Genomic DNA, 21647 nt, shown 5'->3' on the forward strand with positions numbered 1-21647 from the left:
TGATTTCAAATGGAATAACCCAATGATTGATGACAGAGGAGTTGCACCTCATAATGTTTATTGAGTTGCAAGCATGCAAGTGAAATACAATTTCAAAACCCAAGGATCCATAATGTAAACAAAACACTCTGTAGCAGGGAATTCATCTTTGATTTCACACCCATATGAAGTATAATCATTTGAAATATAGCCTTAAGATATGGTTTTAATTCTCAAGACACACGATTAAATCACCCATTCGAGCATTTTACTTTTATGAGTATAATGAATTAAACACCTTTATAATAAATCATTATAAGGGACCGTTCAGACACTTGTAAGGGGGGGCCTGATGCAAAAAAATGTCATCATGAAAATTTTTCGTGCCCCCCCCCCCCTTAAAATTTCAGGGCCCCCCCCTTTTTGACATGAAAATTATGGGTCAACCCCATAAAAAAGCATATAAACTCAATTTTTCCAAGAAAATTTGTGGTCATTTTTTTCAGGGCCACCCCTTACGAGGGTCAAAAATTTTCAGGGCCCCCCTTTTTGCATCAGGCCCCCCTTACAAGTGTTTGTGAACGGTCCCTAATGTATTTACAAAAACATCCATGTACTATCTGGAAAAACACAAGTAAGGATGATTCTGGAAACACAACCCAAATTTTGCTGAAACACAATATGTTTTGATCAAAATTGTTAACCTATGTTTGGTCCATAGACATACCTTTACTTAAGAATATTTTCCTTCACATGCATGCTAACAAGTAAATGACCAAGTGCACCCTCTCCCCTTGTCACAAAAAAGTATGTAGCTACGAAACTACATCTACAGTATGTACAATAGGATTACAAAGCACACCAAGGTATACCCAAAGAGATTAAACTAAGGGAGCGATCGTTATTTATGGCAGGGGGGGGAATGGGTAAATTTAGGGGGGAACACGAAATTTTTTTGTGGTCTTGAGGGGGGAACCTGACATTTTTAGTTGAACCAAGAGGGGGGATTGTTAAATTTTAAATGGAGAAAATTGGGAAAACAAGGGGGAACGCGAAAATTTTGAGCAGACGCGAGGGGGGAACGCGAAATTTTTTGTCAATATTTTTGCCAAAACACCCATTCCCCCCCTGCCGTAAATAACGATCGGTCCCTAAGGGACTACAGACTCTGATACCAATGTGAGTAATAACTATGACATCCACCATATTGAATTGTCAAGCATGGTCTGGAAATCAACTGAAAAGTGTAACCAAGGTCTGAAATGGATCAATATTAAATTTGTGCACTCATTGATGAGCAATACAAAAGTTTATGCATGTAATGCTTACCCAGTTTAGCACATGTGGAACAAAGCATTACACATATATTGCCAGAAATTGAACTTTGTCAGACATGTGATTGTACAATTTCAACAGTTCCACCATTGTGATATTAAAAGAGGACACAGTGAAAGTGGTCCTGTCTGGGAATCGAACCTATGACCTTAGGTTTACTAGACCTGGGCCATAACCACTTGGATCAATGGACTCCGGGAGCTATGTGATTTAGGCAACTGAAAATTCACTATATAAGCGGTCACTTAACCCTAACTCCTAAGTTCACACAAACTTCCCCACAATAGTTTAGGGCCTGAACAAGCAATAGATGTGCCAATCCTCACTGCAGAAGAACATAACATGAAACAACAGAGGCTGTAATGACGGCAATTAAAAAATTTCAAAGATTTCAAACGTTTTTCACTATCTTGACAATAAGGATATGTGTCACAATGGCTAAACTGTCAAAATCTTATGAAATTAGTTAATTCCCACCGTTTAAGCTTCCTTTTTTCATTGAGATACACTATATCCCTCTCTCTGAGAGAGTGATATGCAAGCATGGTGTAGTCTATACTCTCCCAGCCTAACGTCTTTGGGTATGTCTTAAAACTGATCTACCATCATAACATATTCTTCTAATTCCATCTTTTCTACAAACATTTCCATTTAAACAATGTTAAATCTTCACAATATGCCACAAGATACCAACATCACCATTTAACCCCATGAGAACTACCTGCCGATTGGCCAAAATTAATATTGTGTCAAATTTTGAACCAATCAAGGCGGGTATTAATAAGATCATCTGCAAATGCAAGTTAGACCATAAATAGTTTAAAGCCTAGTCATAATTGGCAATTGAAATGAGCATTTCAAGTTATCAACCAATCAGAAATGCTGTTAGATGACCAGTAGTGACCAGGGGTTAATAAGTCTATAATATACACAACAATAACCAACTTCAAACCATACATATAATATTGTAAATCTATAGAAAAAAGACTGAATGAAAAAGAAGCTGAGATATGATCTAGTTTTTATCTTTTTCCAGTTTGGAAAGCTCTGAGATGTAGACTTCTATGCTCTCCTTGTCATAAAGGACTAAGTAGACTTGTTTGAGCGACACGCCATTTTGGTGACAAAGTACTTGCTAATGGTTTGTAAAATTGTTTCAGCTGCAGTCTGTTTTGGAAAGCCAGCCCTGAAAAGGATAAAAACAAAAACACATAATGGTATCATTAATGATGTGTCACCAAGGAGGATAGATAGAAAGGAGAAGAAATAGATTACATAATGCTTTGTTCCTTGATGCCGATTAGAGATTGCGACAGGCTATTCATAAAAGTGGTACCATTGACGCTTTACCCAACAGGCGAGTATAAATAAGTGACCACAATACAGTCATGTGTAAGGGCAGTCATGTGTAAAGTGGTACCATTGTACTCACGTATCCCAAATGTGCGCTTGTGCAGGTCTGAAGTCTATAATGAGGGCTTTAGTTGTCGATATAATCTTTTTTATCACCCACCTGACTTTAGACGCTTCATTTAAATAAATTGAATGCCCCTGCTGATCGACTACACATCATAATGTATTAGCTGCCAGGTTCACATTTCTATAATATTCCATAATGGTAATTGCTGCGTATACATGTAAGTATAAGTATAGGCCTATAAAGGTTTTTGTCACAAATGTCCATTTATCTTGGCATAGAAATAGCGGCGGTGGAAGGGGGTGGGGGCAGATTCTCCCCTGTGAGAAGTCTTGAGAGGGATATGAGGGAGGAAAAGGGGAGGGATATGGATAATGAGGGGGCCTACAGGAAGGGAGAAAGAGGACAGATGAAGAGAAAGAAATAATGGGAAGTAAATAAAATAATAGAAAGATAAGGACATATTTATATTGGAATGACAGGGAGAGTGAGAGAGGACAAAAAGAAAAGAAAGACGCGGAAGAAGGCAAGAGAGAGAAGGGTAGCGAGGGAGTGATAAAGTTAGTGTAGGCCTAGGAAAGAATAAATACAGAGAAAAAAAAGAAAGGAAAATAAATGTAATAATAATTATTATAAAACTTAACACATAACAGCACTAAGCAGCCATTCAATGACATCAATGGCGTTGTGCGTTACGTAATTAATAGAGAGCCCAGTCAGATGTATTTCGCACCTGCCAAGCACAAGTCACCCAATTTCGAAAACTGGACGTTGAATGTACACTCTCATGAATATTTGTGTGTTGTGTGTCACCATCAACTGGCTCATTTCAAAATTGCTCTCCAAAACCTGGAGAACCATTCACTCTCTGTACATTTGGTGGGGAGAACATGGACAACTTGGTTGTGTCCTTCAAATATAGCTTTTACAGGGTTCCCACACCTTGAAACCTTAAAAATTCAAGGACTTTCAAGGTCTAAAAGCATGATTTTCAAGGATTTACCACAACACAAAAATCATGATGCGGCTCTCCATGCAGTATGTAAACAAATGTGACAGCTCCCCAAATGTTGTCAAAAATTCCAATTTTCAAGGACTTTCAAGGACTTTGTGCAAATTTCCAGGACTTTCAAGGTGTTTTCAAATTCAAGGACTCTCAAGGACCGTGGGAACCCTGGCTTTAGGTCAGGTAACAGGTTCAGATCACACATGCTGTATTACTGTTTAAGTGACTTCCATTGTACCCAGTAAAATGCTGCCTTGTACTGTTTCTACTGAGACCATTCCCAAGTTATCACCCATTATTAACCACCTCAAAAGGTGGTTGATTGTTGATGGTGAGGTTACCCCTCACCCGGCATCACCCTTCGCCCAATCTGTTTATACCCGGACCATTACCACATATGACATCAAATCATCCACCAGCCCTTTGCTCAATAGTAGAAACACACATATGTGACATGATCAAGGGGAATGAGTCGGACATCGCTAATATTGTTTTTGAGACATTGGCAAGAACATTGTTCAAATTATTTTGTTTTATATTGTTTTCAACCATTGATAACATGCTCATAACTCAGTAACCAGATCTCCAATTTTGATGGGGTTTGCATCAAAATGTAGCATTTGTAAACTGCCAGAAAATGGTGTAAAACACTTTGAATTGAAAATTGCCGACATGCGACTCATTCCCCTTGTTCACTCACAGTGTCAACACCCTGTATTATAAATATTTTTTCCATATAGCTCAATACTCCGTTGAAATCAATATTCTATTATTGACACAGATAAAGAAAGTTTATATATGCATTGTGTTATAGGACGTGCACCTGGAACTTAACTAAATGGGCTAAACGTGTTCCTTTATACCTATAAAGTATAATTGTCATTCTCAAAATTAAATATATCTCAATTTTTACATTGGATTTCAAATTTTTTTACGTTAAAATTGCAGTAAAAGATATCCACAGCAAGCTGCAAGGCCCCGCTAATTAGTGTACTGCTTTTCGAGTGAGTGTACTGGAAACAAAACCCTGGTTTTACCTGAAAACAAATTTTTTCTTGTAATAGAAACATCATATGGGGTACTAGAGCATGCACAAATCGTAATATGGTGTAGAATATAGAAACGCTGTGGTATCTCATATGATAGTCATGGTATGCTTAGCCTGAGTCGCTCGGCCTATCTCGAACAAAATCGCGATGCGTAGCTGTTAAAAAAGCGAGAGGATTAAGCTGTACTATCACGGCAATTTTAACACAAAGATATAGGGATGATGACGATGTGTGACTCTTACCTTCCACTGCTGACTGACGGTAGAGCGATAGATGTAAGATTCTTGGAATCCGCTAACGTGAGACAATTCTTGATGGCCTTCTCAAGGTTGGCTACAGCATTAGCTTGGCCCCATGTTGGACTGTTCACATGTATCACATATTTGGCTGGGAAATTGTGCCCTGAGCAAATTGCAGCTGTAGAGTAGGTGAGAACATAACAATATGAAATTTTGGGTGCATGAAGGTTTATGAACATTATATTATACAGCCAAGGGAGGAGCTACGTCATGCCGGTGAAAATAATCAAATCCCGGTGAAAACAATATGCGCAAATCAATTATAAAGGCCACTGCACATTGCGCCTACTGCGCATCGCGTGCGTGACGCCTACGTTGAGTGCGTGCATGGAATGTTTTTATTTTGACTCACTTGTTGCTAGGGAATTAAGCTCAATTTGTTGCTAAGTACCCGGATGTCCGCGCCAGCCTATTGTACAAAGTTGTATTTTTGTGTTACATTATCTTGCACATTCTTTCTAAAGAGGAAAATTTTTGAAAATATAATGGTTTTGCTCTAGCTAAACATAGATAAATTTCTGCATTATCAGTAGAGGTGAGATTCCTGATCCAACCTGATAACCACAAAACCCTTGAATAAGCCCCTGGAGGCACTCAATTAATAGTCCTGATTGACATGCAAAACAACATATTATCTGTGCAGAACATTGGTTTAACAAATTAATGTGGCAGTGAATCTGACCATAATAGGGGCAATTATTAATTTGCGACCAATACGTGGTTTTGGCCAATTTTGTTTGCGCAGTGGCACAAATATCACCATTGAGTAGCAAGTGGCATGATGAAACCAGCATAAGGTTCAATGGTCGAACTATAGAATACCTCCTGCATTCTGATTTAGGGTTAGGGTTTAGGCCTAGAGGTTAGGGTTATGTTAAAGGTTATGGTGTATTAAGTATTTGATAAGCTTTGATAGTTATTCCATTCATTGATACATACCTCCTGCAGTGTCCAGACTACCCTGAGCTGATCTCAACTTATCCACCTCATCTCTGAAATCTTTACCACCAACCTTCTCCAAGTTACTACCTGTATTGCAACAACAAAAATATCATTTCATGTACATATCCTTAAAACTTTTGAATCTATGCTTTCTTCAAATGTTTTTAGCTTTGACAGCCAGTTGCCATGAGCATGAAAGTTAGTCTTAAAAACACAGTGGTCAATCTGTCATCCTAACCAGCTGGACTTCACTTGGGTCACCATACTATATGCCCTCTAGCAATTCCAGCCCTGAAACTCCCCTGCCCAGCTGACCTCCAGAGCACCAGGAATGTGTTGACATGCAAAAGGTCAAACATCAGCAGGTGTCCAGGTATATAAGATCAAATTATGAAGTCCAATATCAGAAAATGAAACCAGTGAAACAAAATTAATTACCCTCGCTTTTCTCTAATCGAGGGTAATTTTGCTAAAGTTCTTTAAGGACCCGTCGACGAAATGTGTATTGGACAAGGCAAACTCTGATGTGTGTGTATGTCACTGGAGGAGGAAGCAGTGTACCTCCACATTGTCAAGAGTTGGGTTTTAAGGAGAAGATGAGTGATCATTCCCCATTACTTATTTCAAGGGCAGTGCAAGAATGCCTTATCTGCAATAGCTGTGCCTGCCCTATAGACATTTTAACAATTTTTGCATTCTACTGTACTAAAAATATAACACCAACTATTGCACTTCTAGCACTAAGCACTAACCTCTCGATTTATAGGTTCAGTGGCATATCATTAGTCATCCTATTGGGGGGCACCGACCATGATTGAATAAATAAAAACCACTCTCCTGACAACTCTCCAAAATTAAGATGTACTGTGTAGCATGTCTGTATGTATTTATTTAAACTCAAAAGCCTGGGTACTTCTACATTGTTTTGTTATGCACCCATTTGTGTGCTTAATTGTTACCTTTGTTTCAACAGGGGTCATCCATAGGGTATATTGCTGATCCATTAATTATCCTTTTCTGGTGCATTGTGGGATAGAAAAGGGAGCAAATTAGCGACCGATTTGCCCCCTTTTCTAGCCCACAATGCACCAGAAAAGGATAATCAATGGATCAGCAATATACTATCAGCCTTTCAACATCTTGTGGGTACAAATTGATTTACGTATACACAGGCGCATAGCCAGCATTGTCAGTCCGGGGTGGCAAACGTCAGTATCGTCCCTATTTTTACTCTCCATCTCCTCCATTTCCCTTTTCTTTTTCCCTTCCCTTCCTCCCCTTTCCCTTCTCTTTCCCCTCTCCTTCTCCTTTTCCTTCTCTTTCTCCTCTCCTCCCCTTTCTCTTCTCTTTCTCTCTCTCCTCCTCCTTCTTTCTCTCTTTCTCCCCTTCTTCTCGTCCCCATTTTCCCGCTTCTTCGTCCCCATTTTAGGTGGCAGAGGGGGCAGTCTGCCACCCCGCTGGCTACGCTACTACGTATAAATGAGTCGGGCAAAGCTGTTATTGTACGTTTGTGCATGAAGGATCAAATGCTGAAGGCAATCAAATAAGGCCTGTACCCACAAGATGGCAGACATGTGACATCATATTGATTACCTCTATAAGGGGTGGTGCAATAATATGTGTACCCGGGGTGAATTATAGGGGGGGGCAAAGATTTTTGGCAGGCCAGAAGGGGGGCAAGCATTTTTTGGCAGGTCAAAAGGGGGGTCAAGTGATTTTTGGCAGGTCGGAAGGGGGGAAAGCAATTTTTGGCACAGATATTTTGGGTACCGTTTCTACATTACGCCCTAAAAGGCATAGGAAAACGTTAGGAACACATTCAAATATGCAAAATTTCCTGCTCGCTGCACTTCGCATTATATGATAAGACAATTTAAGGTTTTAAATTGGGTTCCCCAAATCTTGCATGTGTAAGGGGGGGCAAAGATTTTTTGCACATCAAAAGGGGGGCAAAGGTTTTTGGAACATCGAAAGGGGGGCAAAGATTTTTGGCATGGCCAAAGGGGGGGCAAGTGTTTTTGGCAGACCATTTTGAGAATTCACCCCCCAGGGGTACACATAATTATTGCACCACCCCTAACAAGATAAGTAACCAATATTTGCAAACCACTGTTAAGGGGGTACTACACCCCTGCCTAATTTTGAGCCTATTTTTTGCATTGTTCTCAAACATTATAGTGCATTGGTGACAAGTAAGATATGTATATTATAGGGGCAAGGACTTCAAATACTGCACTGGAAATTTTATTTAAGCACAGACAACAGTTGTGGAGTTACAGTAAAAAATGAGGGAAAACCAATATTTGATCAATAATTCAAAAACTACTTGCCTTGTTGCTGAATTTTCAGTGCAGTAGTTGTAGTCCTTGCCCCTATATAATGCACATATCTTGTTTGTCACCTATGCGCTATAATTTTTGAGAAAAAAACGCAAAAATAGGCACAAAATTGGCCAGGGGTGCAGTACCCCCTTAAGGTCATGTTTTCTATGTGCAAGATGATAATTCACATTCAATTTTGGCCTTTGTCAAAAAATACTGGATCAACCACCAAATTCTCCTCGTAATTATTATAGCAGATCTTGCATATCTTATTTCTGTGCTCATCAATACCTACCTACTTCTCCTCCCATGAAGAAAGTGGAATTGGTGGGATTGACTATAGCATCTGCCTGGATTTCACTGATATCAGATTGGACCACTGTCAACTAAAAGAAATAATCATAAATTGTGAGTGCAAAAAAATTGGTCATATCTCATGAAGCTGCCTTTTATTATTTTCACTCTGTACATTTTAACCCACTGAGTACTACCTGCTGATCTAACATTGCCTCTGATTGGTCAATTATGTGATATCTTCACTTTAATCACCAATCAGAATGGAGCTTTGCAAATAATTCACCCCAATTTTTTTTGTGTGGTGAAATTATTCTAACAATATTGCTGATTGGTCCAATTGATAATGAAAACTTCTTTTTGACCAATAGGCAGGTAGTTCTCATGGGGTTAAAATGTCGAGTCTGAGGAAGCGATTTTTGAAAGGCTACATAGTGCAATTTGAAAATCCAACATAAGGCAGCTACTGTTCATTATAAACACCTTTCATCTTTGTCATCCTCACCACTTTCATTGTCGTCATCAGTCTCATCATTATTATCATGACCATGATCCCACCATTATCAATATCAATATCAATATCAATATCAATATCAATATCAATATCAATATCATTATCATTATCATCATCATCATTATTATCAGTATCATCATCTTTATCAACATCATCTTCATCATCACCACCTTTGAAGTTCTCATCATCATCACCATGGTCAATGCTCTAATCGTTGTCATTGCTCTAATGTCATTGTTGCCATCACACTCATTATTTTGTCATCACCACTACCACCATCAACATCCGCATCAACCATCCTTGCCATCTTCTGTGCCTTGGCTTATATTAATTTCTAAATAAATGATGCATTATAAATGATTATTATTATTACAATCTTCACCATCATTCTAAATCATCATCCACCTCCTCCTCCTCATCATTATTATCACATTCACCATCATCATTGACCTCCTCATGATCATCACCATTATCATCACATCCACCATCAACATTGACCTCCTCATCACCATCACCATTATCATCACATTCATCATCATCATCTACCTCATCATCATTAAATCATCACCATTCTCCATCAACATCCCCATTATCATCACCATTCATGATCATCATCCAATTTCTCCCATCATCATTCACCATTCACCTCTTCATCATCATCATCAACATTATCATAACATTCACTGTCATCATCCACATCATCCATCCGCTTTCTCATCCACAACCTTGTCATCTTGTCACACCATTATCATCATCTCCAAGAAATGTGGTTGAGTTTGTACAAATTTAAGAAGCCTGACTCAACAACATCTGTGTGGTATGAATGGGGTTTATTGAGCTATTCCATTTAAAATCCACACTGCCCCTGTGGAAGATTTTGGAAATATCTTCCACAGGGGGAGTATGAATTTCATATGGAATTAACACATTTTTATCTCCATTTGAAACTCACTCTTCCTCAGGGGAAGATTCAGGTTGAATTCTTCTCAGAGGGTGTATGAAATTCAAACAGAGCGGCTTAATATGTTCATTCCATTTGAAATGCAAACTCCCCCTGTGGAAGATATTTCCCAAATCTTCCACAGGGGTAGTGTGGATTTTAAATGGAATAGTCCATTGCAGTTCTTACCTTCTGTCCCAGGAATAACTTCTTTTCAGAAAGCACCGTCTTTCCACCCTGTAATTATGTCAATATACAATCATTGTTATTTACACCAATATTGACAGCTTTTTTTGCATAACAGAAAATAAATAACAACAAAATATCAACCTATTCTAGGCCCCAGGTCAAGGCTATATTTAATAAACATGCATTGTTTTCCAAACTGTATATCAAAAAACAAGATGAAATGGCAAAATCACAGTGCTAAACTTTTATTGTTCAGCCGAAATTTGACCACAAAAAAATTGTACAGCGCATAGAATATTCGCAAGGGCATTATGGTTATCACAAATTTAACAATACACAAATATGAAATTTTGCTATATGATAACACTGGTAAGGCATGAATTTTGCGAAAAATATCAAAGCGCGCTAAAGTTTGTCTCGTTGGAAATCACGAAAATATCTGAACACAAAAATACCCACTTATGCCGAATTACAATTCCGACAAAAATCAACATATACTTGTTGTAGGCACAGACCCTAAAAGGGTATGTGGTTTAATAGTTTGATTCTTATGTCTGTGGAACATGTTTTCCCATGCTACATTGTATTGGGGTAAGGCTACAATTTCATAATTTGCTGCCATTTTTCAGACAAATAAGGGATAGCTTCAAAAAACAACTGCCAGTTGATTCCCAGCACCCTAGCAGAACCGACTGATTATACATTCCGGCGGGGGGGGGGGGGCAGTCATGTATAAAAGTGTAAGCATCCGTGTGAAATGACTTTCAAAAATGACCCTAAGCGAGGATATCGAAATTATTACACAGCCCCCATGCATTGATAAATATATTACGTTCCAGTTGCTTGTTTGTGAGGTAGCAAAAATAAGTAAAAAAGAATTGGATAATTTCTACTGTTCATTTTAGAGAGGTTCAATGGGCCATATCTCAAAACAAGTTCTGCTGACATTACAGCCCATTTGTGGAGGATGGTCACATACGGCCACAGGCCTACATTTGCATAATTTTTTTCAGACTCCTCAGACAAAAAAATATACTACATGTACCTTCTTCTTTTTGCCACCTGCACCAGCCTCAAGTCCTTTCTTGCCCTTGCCCAAATACTTTGGTGGTTTCTTGATGGATACTTCTTTTCTCGCTGCCACAGTTTTTGGTACTTTTGTAAGTACTGGTGGTCCACTATCAAGCAGCAGTTTCGACCGTACTGCTCCTCGCTTCTTCATCAACAACTCTGGATGAATTTTCGGAAGGACGCCCCCGCTGGCTATGGTGACTTGTCGTAAAAGTTGGTGGAGTTCTTCGTCATTGGCAACAGCCAATAGAATATGTCTTGGAGTGACTCGACCCTTCTTATTATCACGGGCAGCGTTTCCTGCTAGCTCAAGAATTTCAGCTGAATTAGAATAAAATTAAATATGAATAAACATTAATATTTCATTTGGATTAATTAATTACCACTCTGTTTTGAAAAGAACACCTTCAAGATTGTTCAGAATTCAAGTTTTTAACAATAAATAAACAATAAATAGTAGGTAACATTTTTGTCTTTGAGGGGGGCAAAGGTGAGGATTATTCTGACCCACTTATGCTGGGATATATGCGCGCTCAGCATGCAAAAATTTCAGTTTCATTCCATTTGAAGTGAATGTTGGTTCATTTCACATGAAGCGTGCAAAAATGTGCGAACACGGAAGCTCTTGAAATGCATACATCTTTACATGGATTGTACCTAACATATGAATTATACCCTAACTTGAAAATTATGAATGTTGCCTTTAAAAGGGCATTTCGTGATCCACAACCTCATCCCCCCACTTTAAAAAAAAAAAAAAGTTGAGATTTTTATATCACTGGAAACCTCTGGCTACATACATGTAATGTTTATGTATCAAAATTTCTTGCAGATTAATTCGTTTAATTAGCAAAAATATCGTCAAATTTGAATTTCGTTCTGGTATACCAGAACGAAATTACAACAGTGGCCTATGGAGTAATGTACATCATGTAATACACATAATCATGCATAACTCGCAAACGCAAAATCGGAATCAACTCAAATTTTGTGAAGCTTTTTCGTGGATATCTTCTGAAGAATGTTATAAAAAGAGGATGCTAGGATAACGAAATCCTCCTTTCAATTATGAATCTTACTCAAAAAGTGTGAAATTTTGCTCTAAAATTATGAATTTTACCCTGAAATTATGAATTTTACCTGAAATTATCGGGGCCCTAGGGTACTTGGGCCCCACCAAAATTATTGGGGGCCTGCCCCTCGGAGCCACTCGAAATATTGCTTTTTTTTTTTTTTTGTGTGGGGGGACAGGCAGTCAGTCAAAGAAAGAACTTTAAGAAGGAAATATTAAGTCCCTGTTGATTTAATATTTTAGTCGGCTTTGTCATGTGCATGCGTCTTGTTCACTTTTTTCAATCCTTCTACTTCTAGTCTTTTTCCTCAGTTTCCTGAAAGCCCTTTTTCCTTTCTGTCATAGATTATTTCTTTCTAAGATATGCCCCCTCCCCCCCCCCCCCCTCCCCGGATTGACGTCCAAGACTTTCATTCAATATTGAAAACCCCAAAATTACTCATGGCTAATTTACATAACATCATGAATACATAATTAGCTATAATTAGCTAATTTGCATAATTAATTACTTTTTGTGTATTTTTTGTAACCAATTGAAAGAACTTTGTATACATATGTGTGCAAAAAAACACGCACCCTGATATCATGTACGGTTTTCTATTGGCATCAATTTTGCATATTTTAATATTAAATTAAAATTACCTGAACTTAGTCATTTTTTCAGCTTTAATTTGTCTGCAGATTGGCCGAAATTGCTAAAATAGTATGGTTAATTTATTATAATTATTCAATGATAGATTTTTTAATTTTGTTTTCTTTGACGAAGTCAGAAAAGATAGGCATTTAACCTGTGATATTTAAATTAACGCTGCTTTTTCAAGCAAGCGTCCAAATAAACCTGTAAAATATCGAAATGTGCCAATTTTGTCATTATAGCCATTTGTGGCAGATTTGCATTCCATTTATGAGCATCTTAAAATTGACACTACATCACAATGCATTGACCAATTTCAATTCCGTTTTTTGATTTTTTAATAAAGCTCATTCATGTAGAAACATTAAATAACGTGTTTCTGCTGCGCTTAATTTTGAGGTGATATGCCTACAAATATCCTTCTCTTTTTTTTTTTTTTTTGCTCTTCACCTTTACAAACCATGCAAAAAACTTCCGTCGGCAAAAAATATTTCCGTTGGTACATTTACAAGTTGTGCCCCCTCAGTTCCAAAATCCTGGCTATGCCACTGCACACAACACACACTTTGGGGAGCCTTATTTTGAGTTGATCATGCAAAGGTTCTATACCTCAACTATTTGTTGGGGCAGAGAAAATTGCCTGCTGGGCATAGTTTGGCCTAATTTTATTGGGATATCTGCATGCACACCAGTGAAAGGGTCAAATGCCAGTCACATCATTTGCTTTTGAGTAGCAATTATCATGCACCAGGTATTTGCAATATAATTATATGGTCATGTTTTTTAAACTGGGACCCTAAAAAAGGTGGTGCTGTCACATTTTGCTAAATCATTTTGTCTTCTTATTCCTATATATTTTTGCTAAAATTCATCATGAACAAATGGTTTTGGTCTTATTTTGAAGATAAATTATTAATCTAATGAATTATTAACAAATATAATTAAACAAATGTATTAATTAATTACAACAGCTTAATTTAGTTAATTAGTCAGGGGTGGTGCGGAAGTGGAGGAGCCGAAGCGGAGGAGCTCTGTGTAATTCCAATGGGAAGTTGGTGTTGCCTAGTAGAAGTGAAAATGCATTTGCATAATGTTAATCTTATTTTTTAACTTTCTATAACTATAATTGCCTAGTTAATCTTAATAAACTTAGTAATTACGGATTTAATAAGCTTTTAATTAATGCAGTGGAATGTGGGTCATGCAATAGAATGGGCTTTAAATTTTGCATGCATATGAAATAAATTTCAATATTGTTTTATATTTGAAATATAAAATAAATCTTCTCAAAGGAGATTATTACAGTCAGAGGATTTAATCTGATGACATATTGATCTCTGGTTATTGTTAAAAGTTTATTGATGTAGGCTATTTGTGCATGTTACTAATTATTCACTGTATATTGATTTTTGGAACACCCTATATGTGACCGTCCACGGCGAATGAGCCGTAAATTCCTCCCCCGGTCAATTTTGTTTTATTTCGTGTTTTTAAAAGTAAACATCATAAAGTTAAAAATGGTATATCATTTGACTTCAAACGATATCCAGAAGCGGAGTTATGGTTAGTTAAACTTTGCTCCTTCAACAAAATTATAGCTTTTTTTCGTTTCTATGTGTGTCTCTTTTTCCACATTGCTGGCAATAAATATCAAACAGTCATAATTGGCGGTCATTTCAAATCATCCCCAAGTCAACGAGGTTTAAGAAGGTTCTCTCATTGTTAATTGTTGGTTATGCATACCTATACAAATAACCCACCACTTGAAAAGGATTTAGCAAAAGCAAACAAAGACCAGGGCTATTAAAAGTTCTATAGCCATCTAAGGTAGAAGCTTATTATCCACTTCAATAATAGGATTATTGATTGGTGTTGTGACTATCAAAATAAGACAGATGTCGCGCCAGCTTAAGTGACCGATGAATACGACCTTCGTACACATTTTACACCATAACTCAGAATACAATTTAGGGAATTTACGGCTCGTTTGTGCTGCCGGGTCACATATAGGAATTGGATATTTAAATTTGATATTATAGCAATTCTTTAAACTATATTGAATATATTTTCCAAATTTAATGGCACTTAGTGAAATTTTACATAAATTAACAAATTTAAAATACAACTTTTTTCACACCCTGTATAACACAATGGGCTTAACAAATATAGTGCAAACTATATATTTAATGAAAGGACTAACTGTGTACATTGCAAATATCAAGTTCATTTTCCAATTTAATATACTATGTAGAAATATTGAAGTGGTAAAGAAATTAAATTTTTTCGGTATTTTTCAATGGAATCACCCTGTATATTTTTTGGTACACCCTGTATATCCACTCAAACTTGACAGATTTGCAATCATGACAATATATATTTTCTAAAAATGTATACTTTTACTAGTTTGGGTGAAAAGTTTTTGAAATATAATCAAAAATACAAAAAAGGAGTTCATTTTTGACAAATTGCAAGATGTGACACAATTGGGTCCCACCTCAAAAAACATGACCATGAGCTGTATACTATACCTAGGGATGAAGATGACACAGATGACACATATACTATCACTTGATCCCTCTTTGTTGAAAAAACTAGTTTCTTCAAGCCCTTAAGGCTGAAAATCATGAATTTGCTCATGCGCTCCTCAAAAACATGTTGTATTCATTTTACACACAATAAATGCTACGCTGGTTGCAATTTTGCTTTTGGTACCGGGGTACAGGTCTTTTTCTTAAAATTATAATATTTTGCAAAGTCCTTTTAAAACGTTAACCCTCACATATTTATGTGCAAATTAAACATGCTGGACAGTTAAAAGTATGCTTAAACATACTGATTTTGATACGCTTAGCCTTTGTTGTTTCGTATATTATTCATTGTCGTTTCGCATACGGTATATGATTTTAATACGTTAGCCTACCATGGATGAGCATTTAGTGTCGTCTTGTTTGTACCTTGCAAAGCATGTATTAATGTGTAAACATGGTAAAAGTGTGCCACACTATTATGTACATTGATTGATTTTCTACAGTCATTATTTTACCTGTAAGATACTCAATAACAGCGGCCATATACACTGGTGCACCAGCCCCAATACGTGTATGGTGAGTGCCTGCACGAAGATACCTATGCAATCGGCTTACGGGAAAAAGAACACCAGCCCTTGCCGACCTGGACATGCCTTTGGTTCGCTTCTTTCCACCTCTGCCCGACATGATTGCGGTAAAATTAAGAGATCAGTGGGAAGCTTGATGAAGAAAACGGAAGTTTATACAGCAACCTTCTTCGCACTAGTGATCGAAATTGTATGCAAGCAGCAGTGAGCATTAGAGCGACGTTCAGAAGATCCGATGTAAAATTTTAGCGTCTCGCTTTGGCCATTTAAATTCAAGGGCGCATATCACTAAACAATACGTTTAGTTTAGACACAACAGATTGCTATTATAATAATATGCCTATACCGTGATTTGCAGGTGATTTGCTCATCCGGATCGTAAAAATCACCAAATTTTTTTGGCACATTTGTTGGTGTCATATATTATGTGATAACATAGCATGCTAGTGGTTAAATAATGTGTGCTTTGCATAAAGAATATATTCCTATTTAAATGTTAGGGGCTGTGCAATAATTATGTGTACCCCGGGGTGGTGAATTTTCAAAATGGTCTGCCAAAAAATTGCTTGCCCCCCCCCCTTTGACCGTGCCAAAAATCTTTTGCCCCCCTTTTGACTTGCCAAAAACCTTTGCCCCCCCTTTTGACGTGCCAAAAAATCTTCCCCCCCCCTCCCTTACACATGCAAGATTTGGGGGAACCCGAATTTAATACCTTAAATTGTCTTATCATATAGGCCTAACATGTATAATGCGAGCGTAAACAGGAAATTTTGCATATTTGAATGTGTTCCTAACTTTTTCCTACACCTTTTTAGGGCATAATATAGAAATGGTGCCCAAAATATCTGTGTCAAAATTGCCCCCCACCACCTATGTTTCAGATGGACATTTTATTTTTGAAAAGACCATACGATACATAAAAATATTTCGTATAGCCCCCCCTCACGAAAACTAGTGCATTGCATACGCACTTGCTTAATTAGCATTTTGTGCAAATTTCATTACACAATTTGTTGCCGTTCTTTTTTTTATGGACATTTTCATTTTAGGCCTATACGTCTATGGAGATTAATATTAGAAAAGGCTGGGAAGGGCGCCATAGCTTCATTTTAGACCGTTTTAGGCACTTAAATACTCATAAAAAATGCTACTTGAGCAAGTACAAATATAATTAAATACTTCTGGAGAGGGGGCTATAGCTAAAACAAAAATTGTCCTATACCTTAGTGGTTATGAAACAAAGGTGCCCCCCCGGCCCCCTTACGACCTGCCAAAAATCACTTGACTTGCACCACCCTTTAGTTTTCACTGATAGCTACTGATCACATTGTCCCCGTTTAGAATCAAATAAATGATGTAAAACGAACTAAGAAATTGCTATTTCATTCCAGCGCCTACAATGCGTGTATCATCTCGCCGATCGTATTAGTATCATGCCCGGGTTATCATGATTAGGCCTCATGATTGGTGGAGCTTCACGCAGCTAATAGGAAACAAGATAGCAATATACACGCAGTTTATGCATCATATCAATTTGTAAGAACTCTTGAGCAAAGTCATAGTTCATTGAAATTACAACCGTATGACAAAACAGGAGAAAGTACCTTTTTGCATTGCCATTGCTCATTCTAATGAGGCTAGTAGCCTATAATATAGGCTATATGGACAATATAAGTGTGCTCTTTCATTTAATGACCGTAGGCCTAGGCCTAAAAATTGAAAAATATTGTTAGGAATTACACTTGAGGTTTTGACCTTTAAAACCTACATTTTGGTCAAAAATTGTGCTGGGATAAGTCGTTTTCAACAGATTTACCACATGCGCCTTGCTCTAAACAATTTAATTCAAGAAACATTTATTTCACAACTTCAAAAATACATGGTATAATGATAAATGCCATCATTTGCAAACCAATTAGGCCTACATACAAAACAAAGTAGTGTATCCGATCACAAGCCCACTGATGACAATCAAATGCGATCACGTTAAAGCGAACCTCCTATTAAAGGCAAGAGACAGGACAAAAGTGGGCCTGAGACAAGATTATAAGAGGGGCATCTATAAAAAAACAAACTTGGAAAATAAAGTTGTGGGGCAACACGCGTGGAGCAAGCTCGTTTGGGTGCGGGATGCCGGCAAACAGTACAAACGAAAATACAAACAGGACAAGACCAGGGCCGTTCCGACCATTAGGCCAGGTAAGGCGGTCGCCTAGGGCGGCAAACGCAGAGGGGCGCAAAAAAGGCGAAAAAAGAAAAACGTGAATGGAGAAAGAAAAGGGAAGAAAAAAATGAGGAGGCGGATAAAAAGAAAACACGGGAGGAAAAATACAAATAGGTCAAAACTGATGAGTTTTCAAGGGCGTGACCCCCTTAACACTTTTTTGGTATGCTTTGGTGGGGCGGCAGGGACAGGCTTTGCCTAGGGCGGCAAAATCCCTAGGAACGGCCCTGGACAAGACAAGACATTACAATAAACTAAGATGTGAACAAGAGTCAAAGACTGTTTAGAAAGCAAATTGCTCTTAAAATGATGTTTGAAGGAGCTTGTGGATGTGGCATTTTGGATGGAAATGGGAATAGAGCTCCATGCACTTTAATCGAGTTATTAGCAGCAAGATTAGAACGAACACGAGGCGAAATTATTCACACGCCTTGTATTATGACTATGAATTGTAGCAATATATTGAAAATAGTTGTCAAAAAGTGCAGGAAGCAAGCAATTGTGAGCTTTGAACATAAAGATAGCAGTATAAAGTTCATTGATATCATCCAGACGAAGAGTTTTAAGATTAGCAAACAAAGGCCCAAACAATGAATTGTGTTTTCTGTTGATCTAATGAGAAAAAATGTTTTTAGGGGGAGGTGTTAGCTTTTGTTCGATATATAAAAAAATCTGATTGGATATGAAGGGAACACTTGAGGTTTTGACAAGAACCAATCACAGAGGCCTATTTTCCAGCTAGAAGCTCACACAGCTCACTATCGTGTAGTGTAATCAAAGACTATGTAGAGACAATTCACCGTGCTTGGAAGCTCTTGGACGAAAATGTGTGATCAGGTGTATCGAGGTGGAAACTGTGCATAAATGGTTTATAAGAGAATCGTTTTTGTATACAAACCTTTCCATATGCAAGACGGGCAGTGCCTACAATGCGTGTATCATCTCGCCGATCGTATTATTATCATGATTATTGGCGGAGCTTCACGCAGCTGATGGGGTGTACGAACAAGACGTAAGATGAATAACGATATGCATACAGTTTATACGGTACGTCACTGATTCAATGATACACACGCAGCGATGTGTTTATCCAGCACTCGATCGGTGAACTCAGAATAAAACCGGAGATCGTCGGTTTTATTATAAATGTTAAATTTTACTATAATTAAAGAACTTCAGGCTTAATCTTTCACAGGGCATTTATGTACACAATGACCATTACAATGGAGCAAAAAGTAGAAATTCGAAAATATTGAGGGCGTTGCTGTAGAGCAAATCATACATTGTGGCTCTAAGATGACAGACGTGTATATATTATTAAATAGCCTTTCGTGATCCACACCCTCATCCCCCAACTTTAAAAGTTGACTGGAAACCTCTGGCTACAAAATGTTTATGTACAAACAATTTCTTGCAGATTGATTCGTTTCACAAAAATATCGTCAAATTTGAATTACGTTCTGGTTAAGACATCGGATAGAAATGCATCGAACTGCATTTTTTATGAATACGAGGAATGCCCTTCTGATAACAAATAATTTTTATTTTTTGAAATTCGCGATATAATACAAAATTTATGGCAAATTATTAAAAATGTTTATTTGTGACATTTAACAGTCCTCGAAGTAAACTTTATAAATCTAATGATATATTATACTTAAATGTACTTAATGTGTATGTAGCTGAGATGAAAAGCCATCCATCATTTGAAAATTTCGACTATTCGTATTGAAGATATAAGCCTACATTCCCCCCCCCCCCCACAAAAAAAAAACACCCTAAAAATTTTACGAACAAATGTATACGAAAGGTCCAAATTTTCAAATGATGGACGGCTTTTCCTCCCAGCAAGTTTAAACACATATCATTAGATTTATAAAGTTTACTTTGAGGACTGTTAAATATCAACAATTTCAATTGTCAATAATTTGCCCTAAATTTTTTTATTGTATCGCGAATTTTCAAAAACAACGACATGAGAGACAAAGAGAAACGAAGAACAACAATTTTTTGCAACGGCATAAAATCTCTTTAATGCTCTGCTTGCTAGCTGTAAAACACCTGATTTCGTGGTCGGATATATTGGGCCACGCTAAAGGTCATTGACCTTTGACTTGTCTCGAACATTATATCTTAAAAACTAAACATTTCAGCTTGTTTTTTTTTATTGACTTTTTTTGTTCTTTGCATAAGGAATTATTTTAAGATACTTTTGAGTTTACACCATCCAAAACAGTCAAAACACCTGATTTCGTGTTCGGATATATTGGGCCATTCCATTTAAAATCCACACTACCCCTGTGGAAGATGGGGGAGTACGTTTTTCAAATGTAATTAGTCAGGGTTAATCATTTTGAAACCCATACTCCCCGTGTATTATGGCTTTACCCATATCTTCCACAACTGGAGTGAGTATTTCAAATGGAATTTACCCAATGTCTATTCTATTCTATTCAAAACGCATACTCCTCTGTGAAAGACTTTAGCTAAATCTTCTACAGGGGGAGTGTGGATTTTAAATGGAATAGCCTATTGTGTCATATACTTTGTCAGCTGAAAATGGAACTCATGACAGCTCCTGCTTGAGTGGACATCACTGCTTCTAGCTCCTCCACGGCGAAAGGTCGTGTAAAACCATGGTCCTTTTTTTCTGCTTTTTTCCACATCTACCATTTAGGAGTAGTTGGTGTCCTTTATATATATTTTGTATGTTGATTTGAATGAAATATTTTGTATGTTGATTTGAATGAAAATAAAATGATGATGTATGATGTGTGCGACTTGGTTTGCGGTAACTTTGGAGTGTGGCGGAGCTGCTTTGGGATCACCTCAGACTTTGCGGATAGTCGACCAAGTTTTCTTGCTATTCGTTGACATGTCTGTTGACTCAATCAAGGCATTCCAGATCTTGCGGTGATCTTAAAAGATATTTTCCATCACTTTCTCTCCTTTAAAACTTGTTGCGTCAGAGAATGGATCTGTCTCAAACATGGCGACATATTCCTCATAGAGCTCTGTTAAATATTCCTCATAGAGACTGTTAAATATCAACAATTTCAATTGTCAATAATTTGCCCTAAAAATTTTTATTGTATCGCGAATTTTCAAAAACAACGACATGAGAGACAAAGAGAAACGAAGAACAACAATTTTTTGCAACGGCATAAAATCTCTTTAATGCTCTGCTTGCTAGCTGTAAAACACCTGATTTCGTGGTCGGATATATTGGGCCACGCTAAAGGTCAT

General features: G+C 37.4%; 1 protein-coding gene across 1 annotated transcript; it reads right to left on the reverse strand.

Annotated features, from left to right (window-relative positions):
• Positions 1 to 1136: 1136 nt before the first annotated feature.
• On the reverse strand, positions 1137 to 16395 carry LOC140171609 (core histone macro-H2A.1-like). The gene is made up of 7 exons (XM_072194894.1): positions 16106 to 16395; positions 11331 to 11677; positions 10286 to 10333; positions 8640 to 8734; positions 6025 to 6110; positions 5029 to 5203; positions 1137 to 2500 (listed from the first exon to the last, which is right to left on the reverse strand). The coding sequence occupies exons 1-7, from the start codon at positions 16275 to 16277 to the stop codon at positions 2401 to 2403; spliced, it is 1023 nt and encodes a 340-aa protein (XP_072050995.1). The 5' UTR covers positions 16278 to 16395; the 3' UTR covers positions 1137 to 2400.
• Between the last annotated feature and the right edge of the window lie 5252 nt (positions 16396 to 21647).

The sequence above is a fragment of the Amphiura filiformis genome, chromosome 15, assembly GCF_039555335.1.
Source record: "Amphiura filiformis chromosome 15, Afil_fr2py, whole genome shotgun sequence".
In the NCBI taxonomy this organism is placed as follows: domain Eukaryota; kingdom Metazoa; phylum Echinodermata; class Ophiuroidea; order Amphilepidida; family Amphiuridae; genus Amphiura; species Amphiura filiformis.

Bases quoted from the DNA above. Each gene is read 5' to 3' on its own strand.
- LOC140171609 (XM_072194894.1), bottom strand. From the start codon at position 16,277: ATGTCGGGCAGAGGTGGAAAGAAGCGAACCAAAGGCATGTCCAGGTCG. The intron at 6,111-8,639 runs GTATTGATGAGC...CAATACAGGTAG, and splicing joins ATGGGAGGAGAAGTAGGTAG to TAACTTGGAGAAGGTTGGTG. The intron at 2,501-5,028 runs GTAAGAGTCACA...TATCCTTTTCAG, and splicing joins CCGTCAGTCAGCAGTGGAAG to GGCTGGCTTTCCAAAACAGA.